The 17341-nt window shown below is 32.1% G+C and overlaps 2 protein-coding genes across 2 annotated transcripts; both read right to left on the reverse strand.

Annotated features, from left to right (window-relative positions):
* Positions 1 to 4459: 4459 nt before the first annotated feature.
* Positions 4460 to 10779, reverse strand: LOC135844596 (uncharacterized). The gene is made up of 4 exons (XM_065362828.1): positions 10277 to 10779; positions 6450 to 6728; positions 5651 to 5811; positions 4460 to 5145 (listed from the first exon to the last, which is right to left on the reverse strand). Exons 2-4 carry the CDS (start codon positions 6714 to 6716, stop codon positions 4983 to 4985), a joined length of 591 nt encoding a protein of 196 aa, XP_065218900.1. The 5' UTR covers positions 6717 to 6728; positions 10277 to 10779; the 3' UTR covers positions 4460 to 4982.
* A 3618-nt stretch (positions 10780 to 14397) lies between these two features.
* On the reverse strand, positions 14398 to 17166 carry LOC135843768 (uncharacterized). Its single transcript, XM_065361779.1, has 8 exons — positions 16507 to 17166; positions 16347 to 16438; positions 16108 to 16266; positions 15865 to 16011; positions 15613 to 15762; positions 15337 to 15504; positions 14916 to 15272; positions 14398 to 14827 (listed from the first exon to the last, which is right to left on the reverse strand). Exons 1-8 carry the CDS (start codon positions 16649 to 16651, stop codon positions 14759 to 14761), a joined length of 1287 nt encoding a protein of 428 aa, XP_065217851.1. The 5' UTR covers positions 16652 to 17166; the 3' UTR covers positions 14398 to 14758.
* Positions 17167 to 17341: the final 175 nt, after the last annotated feature.

Here is a 17341-nt window from a genome sequence, read left to right on the forward strand (position 1 = left end):
GTATCGAGATGATTCATGGTAGTTCCAAAAAACACTTCTGACGATGAATCAGGCCACTCACCCAAGTTGACAGCATATTTTAACGAGTAATTTTCAATTCTGATTCTTCACATATTAAGCTAGTTTTCAAGTTTAAAAATCAAAATGTTTAATATACATATTCTGAAAAAAAAAAAAAAAAAAAAAAATAGGTGCACATCATACTTAACTTACGTACCAACTCGGCGGAATCTTTATTCGAGCTTTTCTGTAGGAGTGTTTTGTTAGGTCTTCGAAATAGAGAATTTTTCTGAGAATCGTCTCCCTAACATTCACCCTCGGTTCCTCCTGTAATTAAAGCATTCGTTTTGGAAACAAAACAATTGAAATTGAGAAATGAAAAAATATTGCATTTATACCTACTTACCTAATCTGCAGTCTGCATGTTTTACGTTCATCCATCATTTCCAATTAATTGCGCCTTCGAAACACAATGCGATAACTCGTTCAACACTGAACACTAACAAGTAAACTTCTTGAACGTTGAAGGAAAGTATAACTTGCGATCTTGGTTGCCTCATGTTTTCCCAGTATCTCATAGGCATTAGATTATTGTAGATATCAGTCTAGGTTGAACTTGAAAAACTCCTCATTTCATGAAAATTTTCGATAATTAGGTAATAATAAAGTATTTTTTCATCACGTGCAAAATACTACACGTGAATTCATTCGTTTACTATTATTAATGTACTAAAAGCTAGATAACTATCATTTGGTAAAATACTCTCATGCAAATAACGACAAATGTTCAATTTTCAAATCATCGTTAACTCGTTCTACTTATCAGATCAGCGCTTCTTTCGCATTAACTCAATCAAGAGATAAGAAAATTATGAATTAGCGAATTGGCGGTAAGGTACACAATAAAACAATTATTGCAGGTACTATACTTATAGGTGCTCAAGTAAGTAGCTGAGCTATAATAACTTGTAATTAAACTCCGAAGGAACACTTCGAAATTTCGTGCCAATGTCGGATGTCCATCGAATCATTACGACTAAAAATGCTATATTAAAATTCTGATTCTCAATAACTTATCACTATCAGTACCTATACCCAGGACAAATCTCAACTACGATACCTAATCCCGAAGAACCCATAAGTATTAAACGAGTTTAATGACTAGTATTGGTAGTAGGTAATCCATCGAAATCACCAACAATAGAGGTAGATTATAATTGCATCAGGATCTATAAAAATTAATGAACTATGTATGACGTCAAAAACATTAATCGATTCTCTATATTATATTGATGCAATCGTGTCGGATAAACGACAATTACATACCTACTGTTATATCACTTTTAATTACTTTCAATCAATGAACTGATGCAAATATGCTCGAAAGTGCTGCTGTTTAAAATAATTAACGTTAAGTAATGATTCGAACTATTCCAGCGAATGAAACAACAGTGCACCTATCAAACTACATACGATCACCTGTCCATTATAATACGAGTACTTTATACCTACACGTGGTGGTATCAAAACTAGTATGGCTCGATGATGTACAAAAATAATGCTACCTAGTACCTATAGAAAGTTTCAATAATCTTCTGTCAACAAACATATACACCTATGAACAAAACAGTTATTATAAATTAGTCTAATATAATTTCATTTCACAGGTTATGCATGCGTACGGATGATTCATCATAGGTACGAGTTGTTGTACCTTATAAAACAAGATCAAAACTCGAGTAAAAAATCTGCATCAACGTGTAAGAATCGGTAGCATAGGCAGCGTTAAATCGAATACTTCCAGTATATGATTATATGCCGGTAAAATCAACCTCTAAACAAGTTTCTTATTTACGATGTCTGCGGCTTCGCATTTCAATACCTACATTAAGTAAGCTTACCTACGTCGTTTTCTTCCTGCAAAATTACTCTTTCATAGACTAACGCATCTTATAATAGTACGAGTACAACTTTTTTTTTTTGGAAAATTGAACAATACCTAGTGATTGAAGCACAGCAAAGGAAAAGTTACAAATTGATAATGTGCTGTTTATTCGACCAAGTTTAGGAGAGGTGTTCTGTTCACACTGTTTTATGATCAGAATACTCCCATCAATATATGTATGCTTATGGATATGAATTTCCGGTCAAAAAAGTAATGTTCTGTAATTCTCGTCGTTCTCTGGGTACTTCACCACTGCGTCGATGCAATGATGACAAACCTGAATGATAAATCAAAAATGTTGCATTTTTAAATCGTACACAGTAGGTACGCGGAATTACCGATTACGTTGGCTGCTGTGCTGTGCAACGATGAGATGAGATGAATATAGTATAGTTGCATATTGAGTTGAAAGCATTACCTATGTATCCCATGGTATTACTGTATAAAAACGTTACAAAGTTATTGTATTCAAGCCAAACGCTTACAGCTGATTTTGTGCCATTTTGATTTCGCTACCCAGCGGTATTCTTCGAATATCTGCGTAAGTAGCTTTGCATATTCTAGGATTAGGTACCTAAATGAAATTAAAAATACAATTCATTATTACACAAATTATGATGTTATCGACATAAAAGATAATCAAAAGGAATAATACCAATAGTTATTTCAAGTTCTAGGCTAGATGGTTATATATTTTCCGCAAAAAAAAAATGCTTACTCCATTGAGAAACGTAGGTACCGTAATATGCCGCAGATTATTCAATTTGTGACCTACACAATAACAATGTGTAATTTGCAAACGTTTGTCATAAATTTTACGAAATGAATTATCGCATATGCATATCTTGGTTATGCTTAAATCGCCTTTCTTTTTAATAAGAACAATAATACCGCAGCTGTGCAGGGTACTCCACGTTACAAGAGTACCTATACCTATATAACATAACAAGCAACATCGTTAATTATACTTCCGAGGAAGCTTAGTAGATATACTAACAACTTTCTTGCTAACGTGATTCAACATATTATGATAATGAAATACTTTACTCTTAGAATAATTTCATATGTTAATTCATTTTTTTCTAATTACGTATTTCGTATCGCCATGTACCTATTACAAGTACCTGTGTTGCTATTGTTTGTTTTTCTTGTATTTTGATAACACATTGTTGTGATAATACTACTATACCTATTTATAGTAAAGCTGTGAAGGGGAAGGATTTGTTTATTTTTCATTAAATACAGGGTGCCCCTAAGAAAGTTTTTCATTAAAAATATAGGTTGGCAACGTGAAATAGATGCATATGATTGGTGGAATGTTATCTCTCCAGTCCAACAACCAATCATGTGCTATCATTATTATCATTCACTGTGACCAACCAAAGTATTTTAGTAGAAAACTTTTTTAGGGGTACTCGATATTTTTCTGGGCACCCTGTACATATACATAGGTTAAATAGATATGTATGTAGGTAATAATTATTTTATAAAAAAAGAAACATATTTTTAAAAAAAATTTCCAACAAAAAAAAGGGATTGATAATCACAGGTTTGATCAGAGTTCATAATGATAAAATTACCAAAAATTAAATTAATCGCGCTGTAGTACCTCTCTGACAAGATCGCGATTCAAGATCTGCAATGAATCGTGATCTTTTCAACTTTCATAAAGAAACTAAACCAACAAAATGGAAATTGATTTTTTATTTTAATTTTCAGTCTTTTCAAATTGCTTTCGCAGTTTTTTTTTTTTTCAAAGATCATCAACAATTGCGATCTCTTGATTCTTTCACGTCTATTCACGATCTCAGTATCGCGATCCGGAATCGCGATATTTTTGAATCGTCGCAACACTACCCCCTCCCAAAAAAAACTAAACTACAACGTCCATGTTGGTGGAACTACACCGCATTGTTTTTCATAATTACATGATAGATTTGTATCTAACCTTTGGCTATTGGATACGATACCGACATGGGCGACATGCAAAGCATTATCTATCCACTATCCAGTCGATTCCCCTCAAAACAACGAAGCAAGGTAGTTCATGTAACAATACCGATGTACTTGTAAAAATTATTGACTTCGAACGGTCCTACTGAATTGTTATCCTTTCCTAGAGCAGTACCTAGGTATGTGTTTTACACGAGTGGTAAAAACTTGGGAAAATCAAATTAACAATTGAAAAACTCGATATTATGTTTCGTGTCCTTAATACAGGTATTTATCGTTGTTGACTTTAATTGCACAATATTTATTGGAGTGAATTTCACGACGCTTCAGAGTCGAATCCTTTGACCGCTTCGGGTTTCTCTTCATCGAACTGTGTTTTTCAATATTTTCTAGTTCGTTGTCGACGAAACTTGCAGTTATTGAGGAGATATCGTTGACCTGTTGATATAGGATACAATTTGGATAATTTTTACACGAAAAATTTCACCAGAGATATATTTTTTAAAATGGTATATTCGAGTATATTTTCACAAATAATATTATAAGCTAGCATAAAAATAACACTAATTTAAATTTAAAACAAATTATTTTAGAACAGCCTCCGTTTCTTAATTTATAATTTTTTGATTATAAATATACCTATACAAAGTATCGTTGAGCATTGAGCAGTCTTAATGTATAAAATAGGTTTTCCACAAAATAAAGAATCATTTTAATTTAATTGATTCCAAATTTATGATAGATGGGCAATCAATTCAATCTATTAGCAACACATTTTTTAAAAACTACTTAATACTTACTCCTTCAATTAAATTAATTACAATATAGAATACATTTTCAAATTCTACGCACTCAATCACACAAAATTATCAACATAATTAAGTTCAAGTAGGTACACCTAGTTTGGCTGTAACTTATTTCACACATAAGCCTGTCCATTTTTTTTTTTTTTTTTTTTTTGGTAACTTGTGGTGGTAATTATTAATTAAAGCATCCAATTAAATGCTCTCGTGGTAACTGTAAATACAATAATATACTTAACAATGCAGATAATTACAAAATAAAACACCTAGACACTTGGAATTTATAAAAATGCGTAAATAGTATGTAATTGTTTGTTCGTTAAATAACAAAATCTGTATGCTTTTTCGCAAAGTGTTACATTTTTGGTGATTTTTCCCAGTTGTGCAGCATCGTGGAAAACTTTAAATGCTTTATGATCTTTAGGACTTTCACTGGGATCCGTTCTGTAAATGAAAAAAAAATCACACTGTGAGTTAATTTTGTAAAATGTGTGCCATGCTCAACTAATCGTAATTTTATACATCTAACACAATTTGATGTTAATAATAAATAATTACGTCTGGATGAATGTAATTATATTTAATTATTGATGCACTGATTGCGTAACTAGGTTGAGTTCGACAATTATATGTACCTATTTTTGGTTTTTATTGTTGAAATGTTTATTATAGCGACGAATGAGTAGAATAAAAATTAAAAATGAATCTAATCGACAAAATATGTACCTATATCAAGTTACATACAATACAGGTATTATTAGGTATAGTTAATTTCCACGTAAACTATATGAACTAAAGTAAATGGGAAATTCTAAAAAAATCTTATCGTATTATTCCGTTGTAATTTTTTGCTGATGGTGCACTTTTTCTATTTTTTTACTCGTCTATTGAGCTACGTTTTTACTGAGTAATATTTACTGTTGTAATATAATGTATGAAAAATGCTTACTTGAACATTTGTAGTAAATTATTTTCACTTTGGGTTAAATTAGATGCAGGTTTACAAGATGAATAACAGATGAATTTACGTGCACATCCCATCGGATCAAAATACAAAATATTTGAGAATTTGGAGGAAATAGTATCTTCGAAATTATTCGTCGTATCCATCTATAAAAAAAAACACATCATATTTAGGCCAAAGTACATACATTTTTAAAAATATAAATGCACATTCGGCACTTCGAGAATTACGTAAAAATCTACGCAATAAGTAAATTAAATTAGGTTTAATATCCGTAACCATTTAAAATGAGTGATCGTTTGGATGGAATGTTTTCCTATACTCGAAGGCATCAAATACTTACGTTCTCCAGCTGTACAAAAATTTCCATTGAAAGGTTCAATAAAATACATCACAGTCGTCATCTATCACCTTTACTTTACCTATGTACATACCTACGTACAACTTATGTATGTATTTGATCATTTCGCATTCCTTTTTTAACCCAATGACCAATCGTCGTGATGCTCGTATCCAATGCAACCTCTACAGCTCCCTCAGTCAAATTACGTCACTTCCGAAACCAGACGCGCACAAGACATGCGAAACCTCATCACACAATTAAACGACATAGACATAGGCGCATTTTCAATTACAATTGTTTCCTCTTTTCACTATTTGTATACATAAATCACATCGCACCTGATCAAAAACAAGTTTTATACGATAAGGTAAAAAAAAAAAAAAAAAAATGTAAAAAACCTACTGATAAATTTCATTGCACCAAAGAATATACGATACTTACGAGAGTGTGCGGATCCACGGATCGTTTAGAACGAAATAATCTGGTGGCCATACCCAACAAGGAAGTAATTCTCGGTCTATTTCCGCCGCCGCCGCCACCACCGGGTCTGATTTTATTCCAGTCTTGAGCCAGCTTATGTAATAAGTACATGCCGAGTAATCCGAGAATGGCCAATAAAGCTAACCTTATAAAGTGCATGCCTGCTTTTACGAGACCTCCTAATACAATAAACATTATTGCAACGACTGTAGGTTTCCATGCTGACATTGTACCTATGGGCTGTGGACAAACGAGTATTTGAAAAACAGACTTATGTATGTAGTTATTACTTATGCGTGATGTGAATTATGCGACAGACAAATCAAAAGAGAAGGAAGGTTAAAGGTTGGATTTTTTTGAAATAAGTTTTTAAGTAAAAATATTAAGTTTAAGCGTCGTTGTCTAAGTTTTATGGGGAAAATGACGTTTTTGAAATTAGGTGCCTACTTTGCAAACTTTTGTAGCGTAATGAGAAAAGATTTCTTTCAAGTTTATAGGGTAGGCTTTTAAATAAGGGCGAGTAGAGTAAGAATAGGCTTGGATGTTTTTGACACTTTCAACCTCGCGAATATTTTATTCTTAAAATAATTCATTAAAATAAATGCTTTGGCATTATACTTTTAATGATACATTATCAAAATGGTCTACTGAAGATTTCAGTTATCTTTTTCAAAAGACATGACATCACAACATTAAAACCCCACTTCCTCTCCTCCCTTAAAACATATAGAATAGGAGGAGGAGGGGGGAGTTACAGAAACACAACAGTTGGGATTAAATGTCAAAATGACCACGAGGCCAAGTACAAAATGCAAATTTCACCCCTTTCCTCCGACTCAAAACATATTATTGCTGGATTGGCTTAAAAATCCGAAAATTCAAATAAAAAATTCTAAAAGAGATTTTTTGATTTTTATAATATGTTTTTAAATTTTTTGATTATTGTTCAACAATAAGGGTAGAGGCACCAAATATGGACCACTTTTTTTTTGGAGGATTGCCACTTGAAAACTATAGGGGTTAGAAACCTCCACAAAGGCTTATAATGAAGTTCCATCCTTCCACTAACACTGTACAAAACTTCAGGGGTTAAGGTCAACTTTGAGTATGTTTTTTTATTGTTGAGTGACGAGTGTCAAAATGACAGTTGGAAATTTTGGACGCCTATAATATGAACCACCTATAACATTTTAAAATGAACATACTTTTACATTTTTCAAAAGTCATATTTATTTGTAGAAATGAACAGAAAGACGTATTTTAAGCAGTGCAGGTTAATTTTGACATTTTTTTTTGAATTGTTGAATGACGAGTGTCAAAATGACAGTTCAAAATTTTGGACGCCTAATATGAACCACTTGAAGGATTTCAAAATAAACATATTTTTACGTTTCAAAACATCATATTTAATCTGTACAAATGGACGAAAAAAGTATTTCAAGCATTTCCTTTTTCAGCAGCTGTAATAAATGATGAAAATGAGTAAAAAAAATCAATATCACAGGTGGTCCATATTAGCGCACCCCATTAAAAAAAAACTTTGCACCAAAAATTTCTGTTCATACCCTCATTTTAAGCAAAAAATGATCACTCCAGCAGAAACTACGTCCTTTTGTGATATTATAATACACCACATATAAGTATATGTATTTCAATAAAAGTTGAAAAACACACTAAAAAATTTTTTTAGTGTCTCAAAACAGTTTTTTGTAAACTTCTCAGCGAGTTTTGACTTTACAGTTGTAATTTTTGTCTCATTCGTTTTTTTTTTGGTGAAAAATACATTAGAAAACATTTTTTCCTGACAGATTGCGCTAATTACCAATGAGAAAGGGCGCTGGTCCATATTGCGGACTGGTCCATAATTGGTGCCCCTACCCTTAAGAGAAAAACACTCACATCCATAAACTGAATACCTGGCTTAATCAATTGAAGTAAGTATGTACCTGAATATTAGAATTTTTTCAATTTTCATAAATAATTCCAAGTTGTTAATACCTCCTCCCTCCATAAGTCTCAATTTCCTGAAGGGTCTGAGAAAATAAAAAATTATAAATCGAAGAAGATTCAGAATTTCAAAATTCGTCGATTGATCAATTATATGTATAGATATTAGTTGAAAAAAATTTGGTGATATTAGTTTCGGGTCCATTTTGTCTATTAATCACTCTGTTTACAAAAAAGGGTACCTACATGATGTAAACATTAGATTGCAAAATTTTGCAAAAAAAAATTGAAGTCAGTTTAAATGATTTGATTTTTATGTAAGGTTTAGGCTCACTTTGGGAACGAAAAAATTGTTCATAATAGGCCTTCCAAAGGTCCTATAAATTCTGCGGTTTATTAAAGCTAAAATTTCTACTGTAGCTAATTTTGAAACCTCCTCCTCTCCCCTCCCACCACAATTTAAAATAAAAAGCCTCAAATTCTAAGATTCAATGAAATTTCATTGTTACAGACTAAAAAATTGGATTTCAATCAATTCACACATTTCTTATTTTTTGAAAAAAAAGTTGGAAAATAAATTTTTTTCAATAAAAAAAATTATGGCTAATCAAGTTGAGCACTTTTTCCTATTTTTACTTTAACAAAAATTTCTATGGTCAAATTCTAATAAAATGCATTGTCTATAATACTTTTTAAAATTCACCATTTTGAATTTTCATTGTCATGTTTTTGAAAATATTTCAATAAAAAAGTTTTTCATTTTGATCTACGATTCTTCTAATTTTTATTTTAAAACATAAAAATTTATGATTTCTTACAAAAAGAGACAACGTGTGAGGTCTTTTGACAGCCTGGGTAGGGCCCGTTAAAAATTTTACAATTTGTTCAAATTTCATGGTTCAGAAAACTTTGACACCTCATCTCAATAGCTGCAGGAATTCTCACTGAATTTTTAAAATCAAATTCTAAAATTAATTTCTAGAAGCAGTTAAAAACTGATGCAGTAATCTCCAAAATTTTACGAGGGTGGTATTGATTTTTATGCTAAAGGTGAATTTCCAAACGAAAAATTTGTCAAATTTTAAAAAACACTCAGCTTTAATCACAAAACATATAAACTCAACTTTCATTCAACAACATAATTTATCAATTTTTCAAAATTTCAAATTAGTCTAATGTAATCTCATGAGACTTTTGGTACCTAATCTTCAACCTCAAATTGTAAAATAAAAAAAAATTGAAAATCCTGTATGAAATTTTTAAAGTTCTACTCGTATGTAAAGTTCATAACCATTGGACATTTTTTTTTCAAAAGCATTTTTTAGTTTCATGACTTTTAATTACTAGTTCGAATTTTTTCTCTTGTGGGATTAAAAAACTAATTTTGGCCCATTTCCCTATTCTTCAAGTGAGAAATGTTCTTGTAAGAATTCCAATCCAATATTCTATTAAACCCTCTCTGATTGAATTTTCAAAATTCACTCATTGAACTAACTACATAGGTAGGTATCTTTCGGATCATCCTAAAAAGATCAAGGGATTAAAAATTTAACAGTGTTTTAGATCATTAAAAACATAAATAAATGAAAAAAAATAGAGGCAAAGGAAAAATTTATTTTAACACCAAAAAAAAAAAAACGTCGAAGAAAAGTAAACAAAAAACATTAAAAAACGACGCTGAAAAAATTCCTACACCGATTTAAATTTCATCTTTAAAAAAAACACAAGCACAAAAAAACTATAAAAACAAAACCAATTTTTAAAAAAAATAAAAAACTCGCAAATTCACTAAAAAAAAAACGAATATAAACACATTTATTAAAAAAGTCTGAAATAATTACCGGTTAACGAAGAATAAAAACAACCATAAACAACGAAAATAAAAAACCGTACACTATTCCACTTACACTCTTGTACCTACAATATTTACTCGTATTAATTTGTCAACACCTTTAATATTACGCGTGTAATCACGAATCGAAGACCAACGAAAGTGAAACTTTATTTTCTGAGTATTTGTTTATAGATCAGAAAGCACTTTCATCCTTCCAGAAAAAAACCAGTTTCATCATAGCGATGATCTTAGAAGTACGTAACCTTAAAATTTTAAACGAAGTGACAATCGCGTGATAGAATGCATCTCTTTGATGAATATAAAATACCCAGACTACCTGCAATTTTAAACCACTACAAGGTGTATAATAAATTTCAATTCCAATTTTCGACATACCTACCTACCTATAGTAATAGGTGTAGAATTGTAGATAAAACAAGATACGTATCTAGTATCTACTTACACATGTGGTACTTGGGAATTTATTACCGTACATTTTATTGTTGTTGTTTAAGCACCTACACGTGGTAAAAGATTAATCAGGAAATTGAATCATTTTCAAAGAATCGGTTGCATAAAAGATGTCCAGTTGTCCATGCAAAGTTGAAAGAAATCTGTATCATCAAAACAAGCCTGTAAGCTTAATTGAATATTGAAATTCGATTCGATTCTTCCTACTCCGGCCAGTCGTGACAGACGCATTTCAACGAAATCGACGAGGTAGTAATTAAGGCACCGATTTAAATTGGAAGATATCGAACAATATTCATTTTTAAAAAACCACTTAGCAGGGACGTCGCTAGGATGTTCATCACCTAGGTGCAAGATGAAAGGACTCTACTACAACTTAAAAATGTGTCGATTTGAGTATAAGGTTTTGTATAGAATATCGAGTTAATTCTTTGGGTGGAATTAATTGTCATCACAGCAATATTCAAAAAACTAGCCGTCGGCTCATTAATTGTTAAAGAATGTTTACAAGTGAAATTTTTCAAACATATTATTTCGAGGCAAAAAAACAGGAAGTTAAACAGACACACGAGTTGATAAATTTCTAATATCTTACATCCACATTTTTTTTCAATATTCGAGTTGATCATGACATCTGTTCTTTGGTCACTGTGAACCGACGACGTACCTACCTATTTCATCATATTAATTATAATGATGGCACGTATTTGCTAACAAATTCTAAATCGGAGACCAAAAAAAAAGAGGTTACGTAATACGGTTCATATACATATAGGTAAGTAATAAAATGGTATCGGATTATTCTTTGACATTTTTTTTTAAGATTCCATTCGTTTTTTATGTTACGGGTGAACTCATTTCGAGAAAAAGGTCCTCTCACATCAACTTTTACTATTTTTTATGAGGGGAGGTACCTCTACCTACCTATATTGACGACTTTTCATGATACGTAAAATTCGATAAATAAGTACCTATACCTAACCTACCTACCCAGTGAAAATTTAAGGAATTTTCGAAATTTGTATAAAAATTGGTTTTCTAACTTAATTAGTTTAAAGGCTATAGGTGGATAAGTATGGCGAATTTGCCCCCGAGAGCTTCAGGGTTGATACTTGTATGGAAGGTGGGTACCCTTGAGCACCTTCCATCACGAAAGTTTCAGACCCCCAGACCCCCTTCCCCGAGGCCCCGATTTTCGATTTTGAGAACCCCCCCCCCTTTTCTGAAATTACAATAAAAATTATTTTCTCAGCCCCATGTGAACCGATTTTTAAATTTTTTTTGATATGTTTCAAACATCCATAAGAGGTATCCCCACAAAAATTTTCACCTCCCGCCCCCCATATTTTCCTCTCAAAATAGCAGTGTGTTTTTGACCCCTAAAAAACATATATTTTTTTCAAAAAAAATTTGTAGTGGGTCGTGGTTAAAAATTGAAAAAACTTGAAGAGGGGGTAAAAATGGATTCTGGTGTAAACTATTGTTTTTGGTGAACGAGGTGTCGTTTCCATATGAATCGAACCCCCCAAACACGAATATGACGTCCAATTTTATGCTACCCTCAACCACACCCCTCCAGTACCTCTGCCCCCACCTCAATTTTACTATTATATTAAAAGTTGAGCTATATAATAATATTGGTGTCGTTTTCATATATATGAATCAAACACCCCGAACAAGAATGTGACGTCCAATTTAGCTCTACCCTCATCTATCCCCTTCCAGGCTACAGCCAACTCCTCAATTTTTACTATTTAAAACGCGTAAAACTATGTTCATAATGTTGGTGTCGTTTTGGTACGAATGGAAACCTCGAAGTTTGAACCTTGCGATGGTTATTTTTTTTACTTCTTTTTAGTAATTTTTGTATATCTCGTTGAGTTTTCATTTCAACCTTCGCGAAACATACTTTTAGTAGTAATAACAACCTAAGTAGTTATTGGTCGAAGATTGATCGGAGTTGGTAAAAACATTTATTGTTTAGTTGGGGGCAGAGGCACTGGAGGGGTGTGGATGAGGTTAGTCTAAAATTGGACTTCATAGGCACATTCGATTCGCATTGCGAAGTGTTCGATTCATATGGAAACGACACCAACGTTATGAAAATATCTCGACTTTCAATATAGTAAAAATTGAGTAGGGGGCAGAGACACTGGAGGGATGTAGATGCAGGTAGCATAAAACTGGACTTCATATTCGTGTTCGGGGTGTTCGAGTTCGAGTCATATGAAAACGACACCAATATTATGAAAATAGCTCAACTTTTAATACAGTAAAAATTGAGGTGGGGGCAAAGGCACTGGAGGGGTGTGGTTGAGGGTAGCATAAAATTGTACGTCATATTCGTGTTCGGGGGGTTCGATTCATATGGAAACGACACCTCGTTCCCCAAAAACAATAATTTACACCAGAATCCATTTTTACCCCCTCTTCAAGTTTTTTCAATTTTTGACCACCACAAAATTTTTTTGAAAAAAATATATGTATGTTTTTTAGGCGGAAAAACACACTTGAAAATGCTATTCCCATTTTTGTGCCGAATCATGGTCATCGCTAAAACAGGCAAACAAAGCTAAAAAACGCCATTTTGAGGGGAAAATATGGAGGAGGGGGTAAAATTTTTTGTGGGGATACCTCTTATGGATGTTTACAACATACCAGAAAATTTAAAAAATCGCTTCACATGGGGCTGAGAAAATAATTTTTATTGTAATTTCAGAAAAGGGGGGGTCTCAAAAACCGGGGGAGGGGGTCTGGGGGTCTGAAACTTTCGTGACGGAAGGTGCTCAAGGGTACCCACCTTCCATGCAAGTATCAACCCTGAAGCTCTCGGGGGCAAATTCGCCATACTTATCCACCTATAGCCTTTTGAGAGGAATTGTAATTTTTAAAAATTTACTGGAGGCTCCAGAACTGCTCAAAACGACTCGAAAATAACTCTAATCGATTTTCCCGATTTTACGAGTGTTTTTCAGTCGATTTAAGAATTTTCAAAAACTTGCCGGAGGCTTCAGAACTGTTCAAAACGACTCGGAAACGCCTTTAATCAGCTTAGAAGGTTCAAAATGTAGCTCAAACTGAACATACTATTTTGTAAAAATTATGGTTCTCAAAGATTTTCTGGAAGCATTCAGAGCTGCTTGAAACAACTCGAAACAGCTTAGATACCTACAGTTATAATTTTGAGGATGAAAATAAGTTACGCACTGAATTTTAGCCTTAATAATTATGTAGCTCAATTACATAAATTTTTCTTATTATTGGTCAAAATTTCATCATTTAAATTTTTTCAAAATTTGAAAAACAGAATTTGAGGTTTCAAATTGTTCCTGGTAGTAGGTATTTTAGATCTTTTTCCCCCCATTAGTTGGAATGCCCATTACTTCCTTTAATGGGGGAAACTTTGAAAATCTTCAACAAAAAAATCATTCACAATTTTTGGAAACTCTAAAAATAAAGATGAAAAATTTCTATTTTTTCCAAACATTTCAAATCTTCTACCTTTTCAAAAATCTAAAATTATTTCAAATTGAGCTACTTTAATTTCGAACAAAAACATAAAATAAATTAATAATTTAATAAAACTAGGTAGGTACCTACATACATATATTAGAGATCAAGTAAACAATGAATTGGAGTAAGTAAAAGTAAATTTTATTTTCAATTTATTTCGATGAAAAACCCCTGAGCTAAATTTTCAACACTGCAAGACTTTTCACAAAAAAGAAATACATATTTGCTTATGAATAGAATATTAAATAAACAAATGAATAATTTTTACAATATGAAAAATACGGCTATAGGTACGTTTTTATAATAAAAATTTACTGATAAAATTTCAAATTCGAATTTTTGATCACAATTTAAAAAGACATAAATCTAGTTTACCTGCTTTTAAAACGTCTTCCTAAATAAATAAAAAATTTAGGTAGCAATTTAAAATGAATAATATAAAAATCGTAGGTCAATTTAAAAATAAAGTAAAGGTACTCTATGCTTATGACTTACCTGTTCATACTCAATCATTTTCATGACAATTGCTATCGTCGGAAAGAAGATGAGTCATCTCACTCTCATATCGTTCATCCTTCAATTTAAAAATAAAAAAGTTGAAAAAAAAACGAAAACATTTAAAATAGAGCAATGCTAATACTTTTGCAACATCAAATACTCACGTGTAACTTTTTAGGCCATTTAAGAGCGCTTTTTCTGCAAAAAATGGAATAATATTTCGGGGTCGTAGATTCATCGCTACTAACAACAGATACTTTTTCAGATTCCGAAGTTGAAGAGTCATCATCACTGATCGGGAAAACTCGGACGGTCTTGCCTCTTTTGCGCATTTTCTCTTTGTATTTCATACTTTGGGCGTGTTTTGCTGATGCAGTTCTAAAAGCAGATATCCAAGGAGGACAAACGGTAGTTGGTTTTTCTACACCTTTCCAACTGGTCAACATTTTCCGTTTGGCAAAATACTCATTCCTTTGTTTGACAGAGTAGTCGATGCTTTTTCTATTTTCTTGAACTTGAATCTACATAAGCGATATAATTAAGTCAAATAGCTTCAAAATGAATTTGAGAGAAAAAAATACGCACTTGTACTTTTTTCAGCAGCTCTAATAATATTTTTTCTTCTCGACCACCAATCTCGCATTTGTTTATTTTTTGTATTATTTCCCTCATGGAATTCATTTGCTGCGAGAGTAATCTATTCTTTTTTCGGATTAATTCGGTGATTAGTATCTCCAAATTTTGTTCGTATTTCTGAAATCACAACTGGTAATTATTCAAATTAATATAATTCATCAGCATACTTGTAAACGAATAGGCCTCCTATGGCCGGAAGCTGGAAAAGTAAGTATGCAAATGTACCGTATCGTAATTAGGAATAGCGTGATTTCTATCGTCAGCGTTAAAAAGTTGCTGAGTACGATAAAGCTTATCGGAAAGAATATCATTCGGCTTATATCTGTTTGAGATATTTTGCGAAGAACACGTATCATCGGTGTAAACGTAATTAGCCTGTGAAAATATTACATAAGCGCGAGCAAATTACGTAGGTATTTAGATCGAAGATGATTATTTTATACGTTTAAATACACCTATATGTCTATGTGAACTCACGTTATTCGTGGTTGAAAGACATGCATCCATACACCAGACAGCTCTTACGTTTGGAATAATTTTTCTGGCATTTTCCATTGCACTTTTTGCATCTTCGCTGCGTAGAAATGATAATATCGCGCAGTATGGATTACTGTTTCTCTGAGCCTAGAGAGGTAAGTAGGTATGTATTATTAACTAATAGTTTTAGATTATTTAACATAACGCAAAGCAATATTTTGCCACCGGAACGAATGACCAGACCTGGATCATTGTTATGGTACCAAATCGAATAAAATTATGATACAGATCCAAGATATTATTCATTTTAACTGGAACGTTGATGAGTTTAATGGTCGTATGTTTATTCTGAAACGAATGTCGAACATTTTGAACCCTTTTTCTAATAAACGTACAAACTGCCTGAAAATTCCAAAAATTCAATTTTCACACGAATTAAAATTTTCAAAACCGAATGCAATTTAAATTCATCCATAGCCTACTTCGGTTTTGTCTTTTCTAGGTTTCTTCTTGTTTTTCACGCAATGTTGAAATAACTGCGTTTTATTCACAGCACCGGAATAATCACCACCTCCTGATCAACAAAAAATTCCATTAGTCCATTTCCAAAAAATATTATAACACACATACCTACCTACTTACCTTTCCAGAAACATTTCCTATGATTTCTTGAAGATATGTACGAACATTCGTTCGAAGATGACGAACCAGATGATTCTGTATCGAAATCGAGTCTTTCAGAGGGCATCGTAGGGTTCATTGTTGATGGTCTCATAATGTATTCCATTTCAAAATCACTCTCACTTATGCAATTTATGAATTTAATAACAGCACATTAAAATTTTTATCACTACCGCGAGAATTTTCAATCACAGGACTTATGGTTTAAACATTGGACAATATTCGGTCATAAAATACAATACTTTGTTTTTAGGTAGGTAGGTCTAGGTAAGTAAATGATTTGATCAATATTACGAAATTCCATCATGCATACGCAATTTTGCAAATAAGTTATCATTTTTTAGGAATCACGTGAAATTCATTTGCATATTTTTGTTTTCCTTATCTTACTGATAAGCAAACCACATGTTTGTGATAACGTCACGATGAAAATTCGATATTATTTTTCTTCAAAAATATTTGAAAGGTGAATGTCATTTGAAGCAACATGCTTCAAGGTTAGAATAATTGCCTATTCAATCCACAGTAGGAAAATATTGAACGCGTGGATTTATAAAAAAATGATTAAATAAACGTTACGTTCAAGATCTGAATTTAAATATGGAAAAAATGTTCACGTTTTTTTTTTTTTTTTTTTTAAGAATAGAATCACATAATACCTAGTATTGAATTGTGTTTCAATTTTTTCAAAAATCATTAATTATACCTGTCTGATACCTAAATTCTTTCTGCAATCATTCTGGCTCTTAGGATTCTGCTAAATGGGTCTCGACTCTTGAAATTTGATTAATGGAAA

This window comes from Planococcus citri, chromosome 4 (genome assembly GCF_950023065.1).
Source record: "Planococcus citri chromosome 4, ihPlaCitr1.1, whole genome shotgun sequence".
Lineage (NCBI taxonomy): Eukaryota > Metazoa > Arthropoda > Insecta > Hemiptera > Pseudococcidae > Planococcus > Planococcus citri.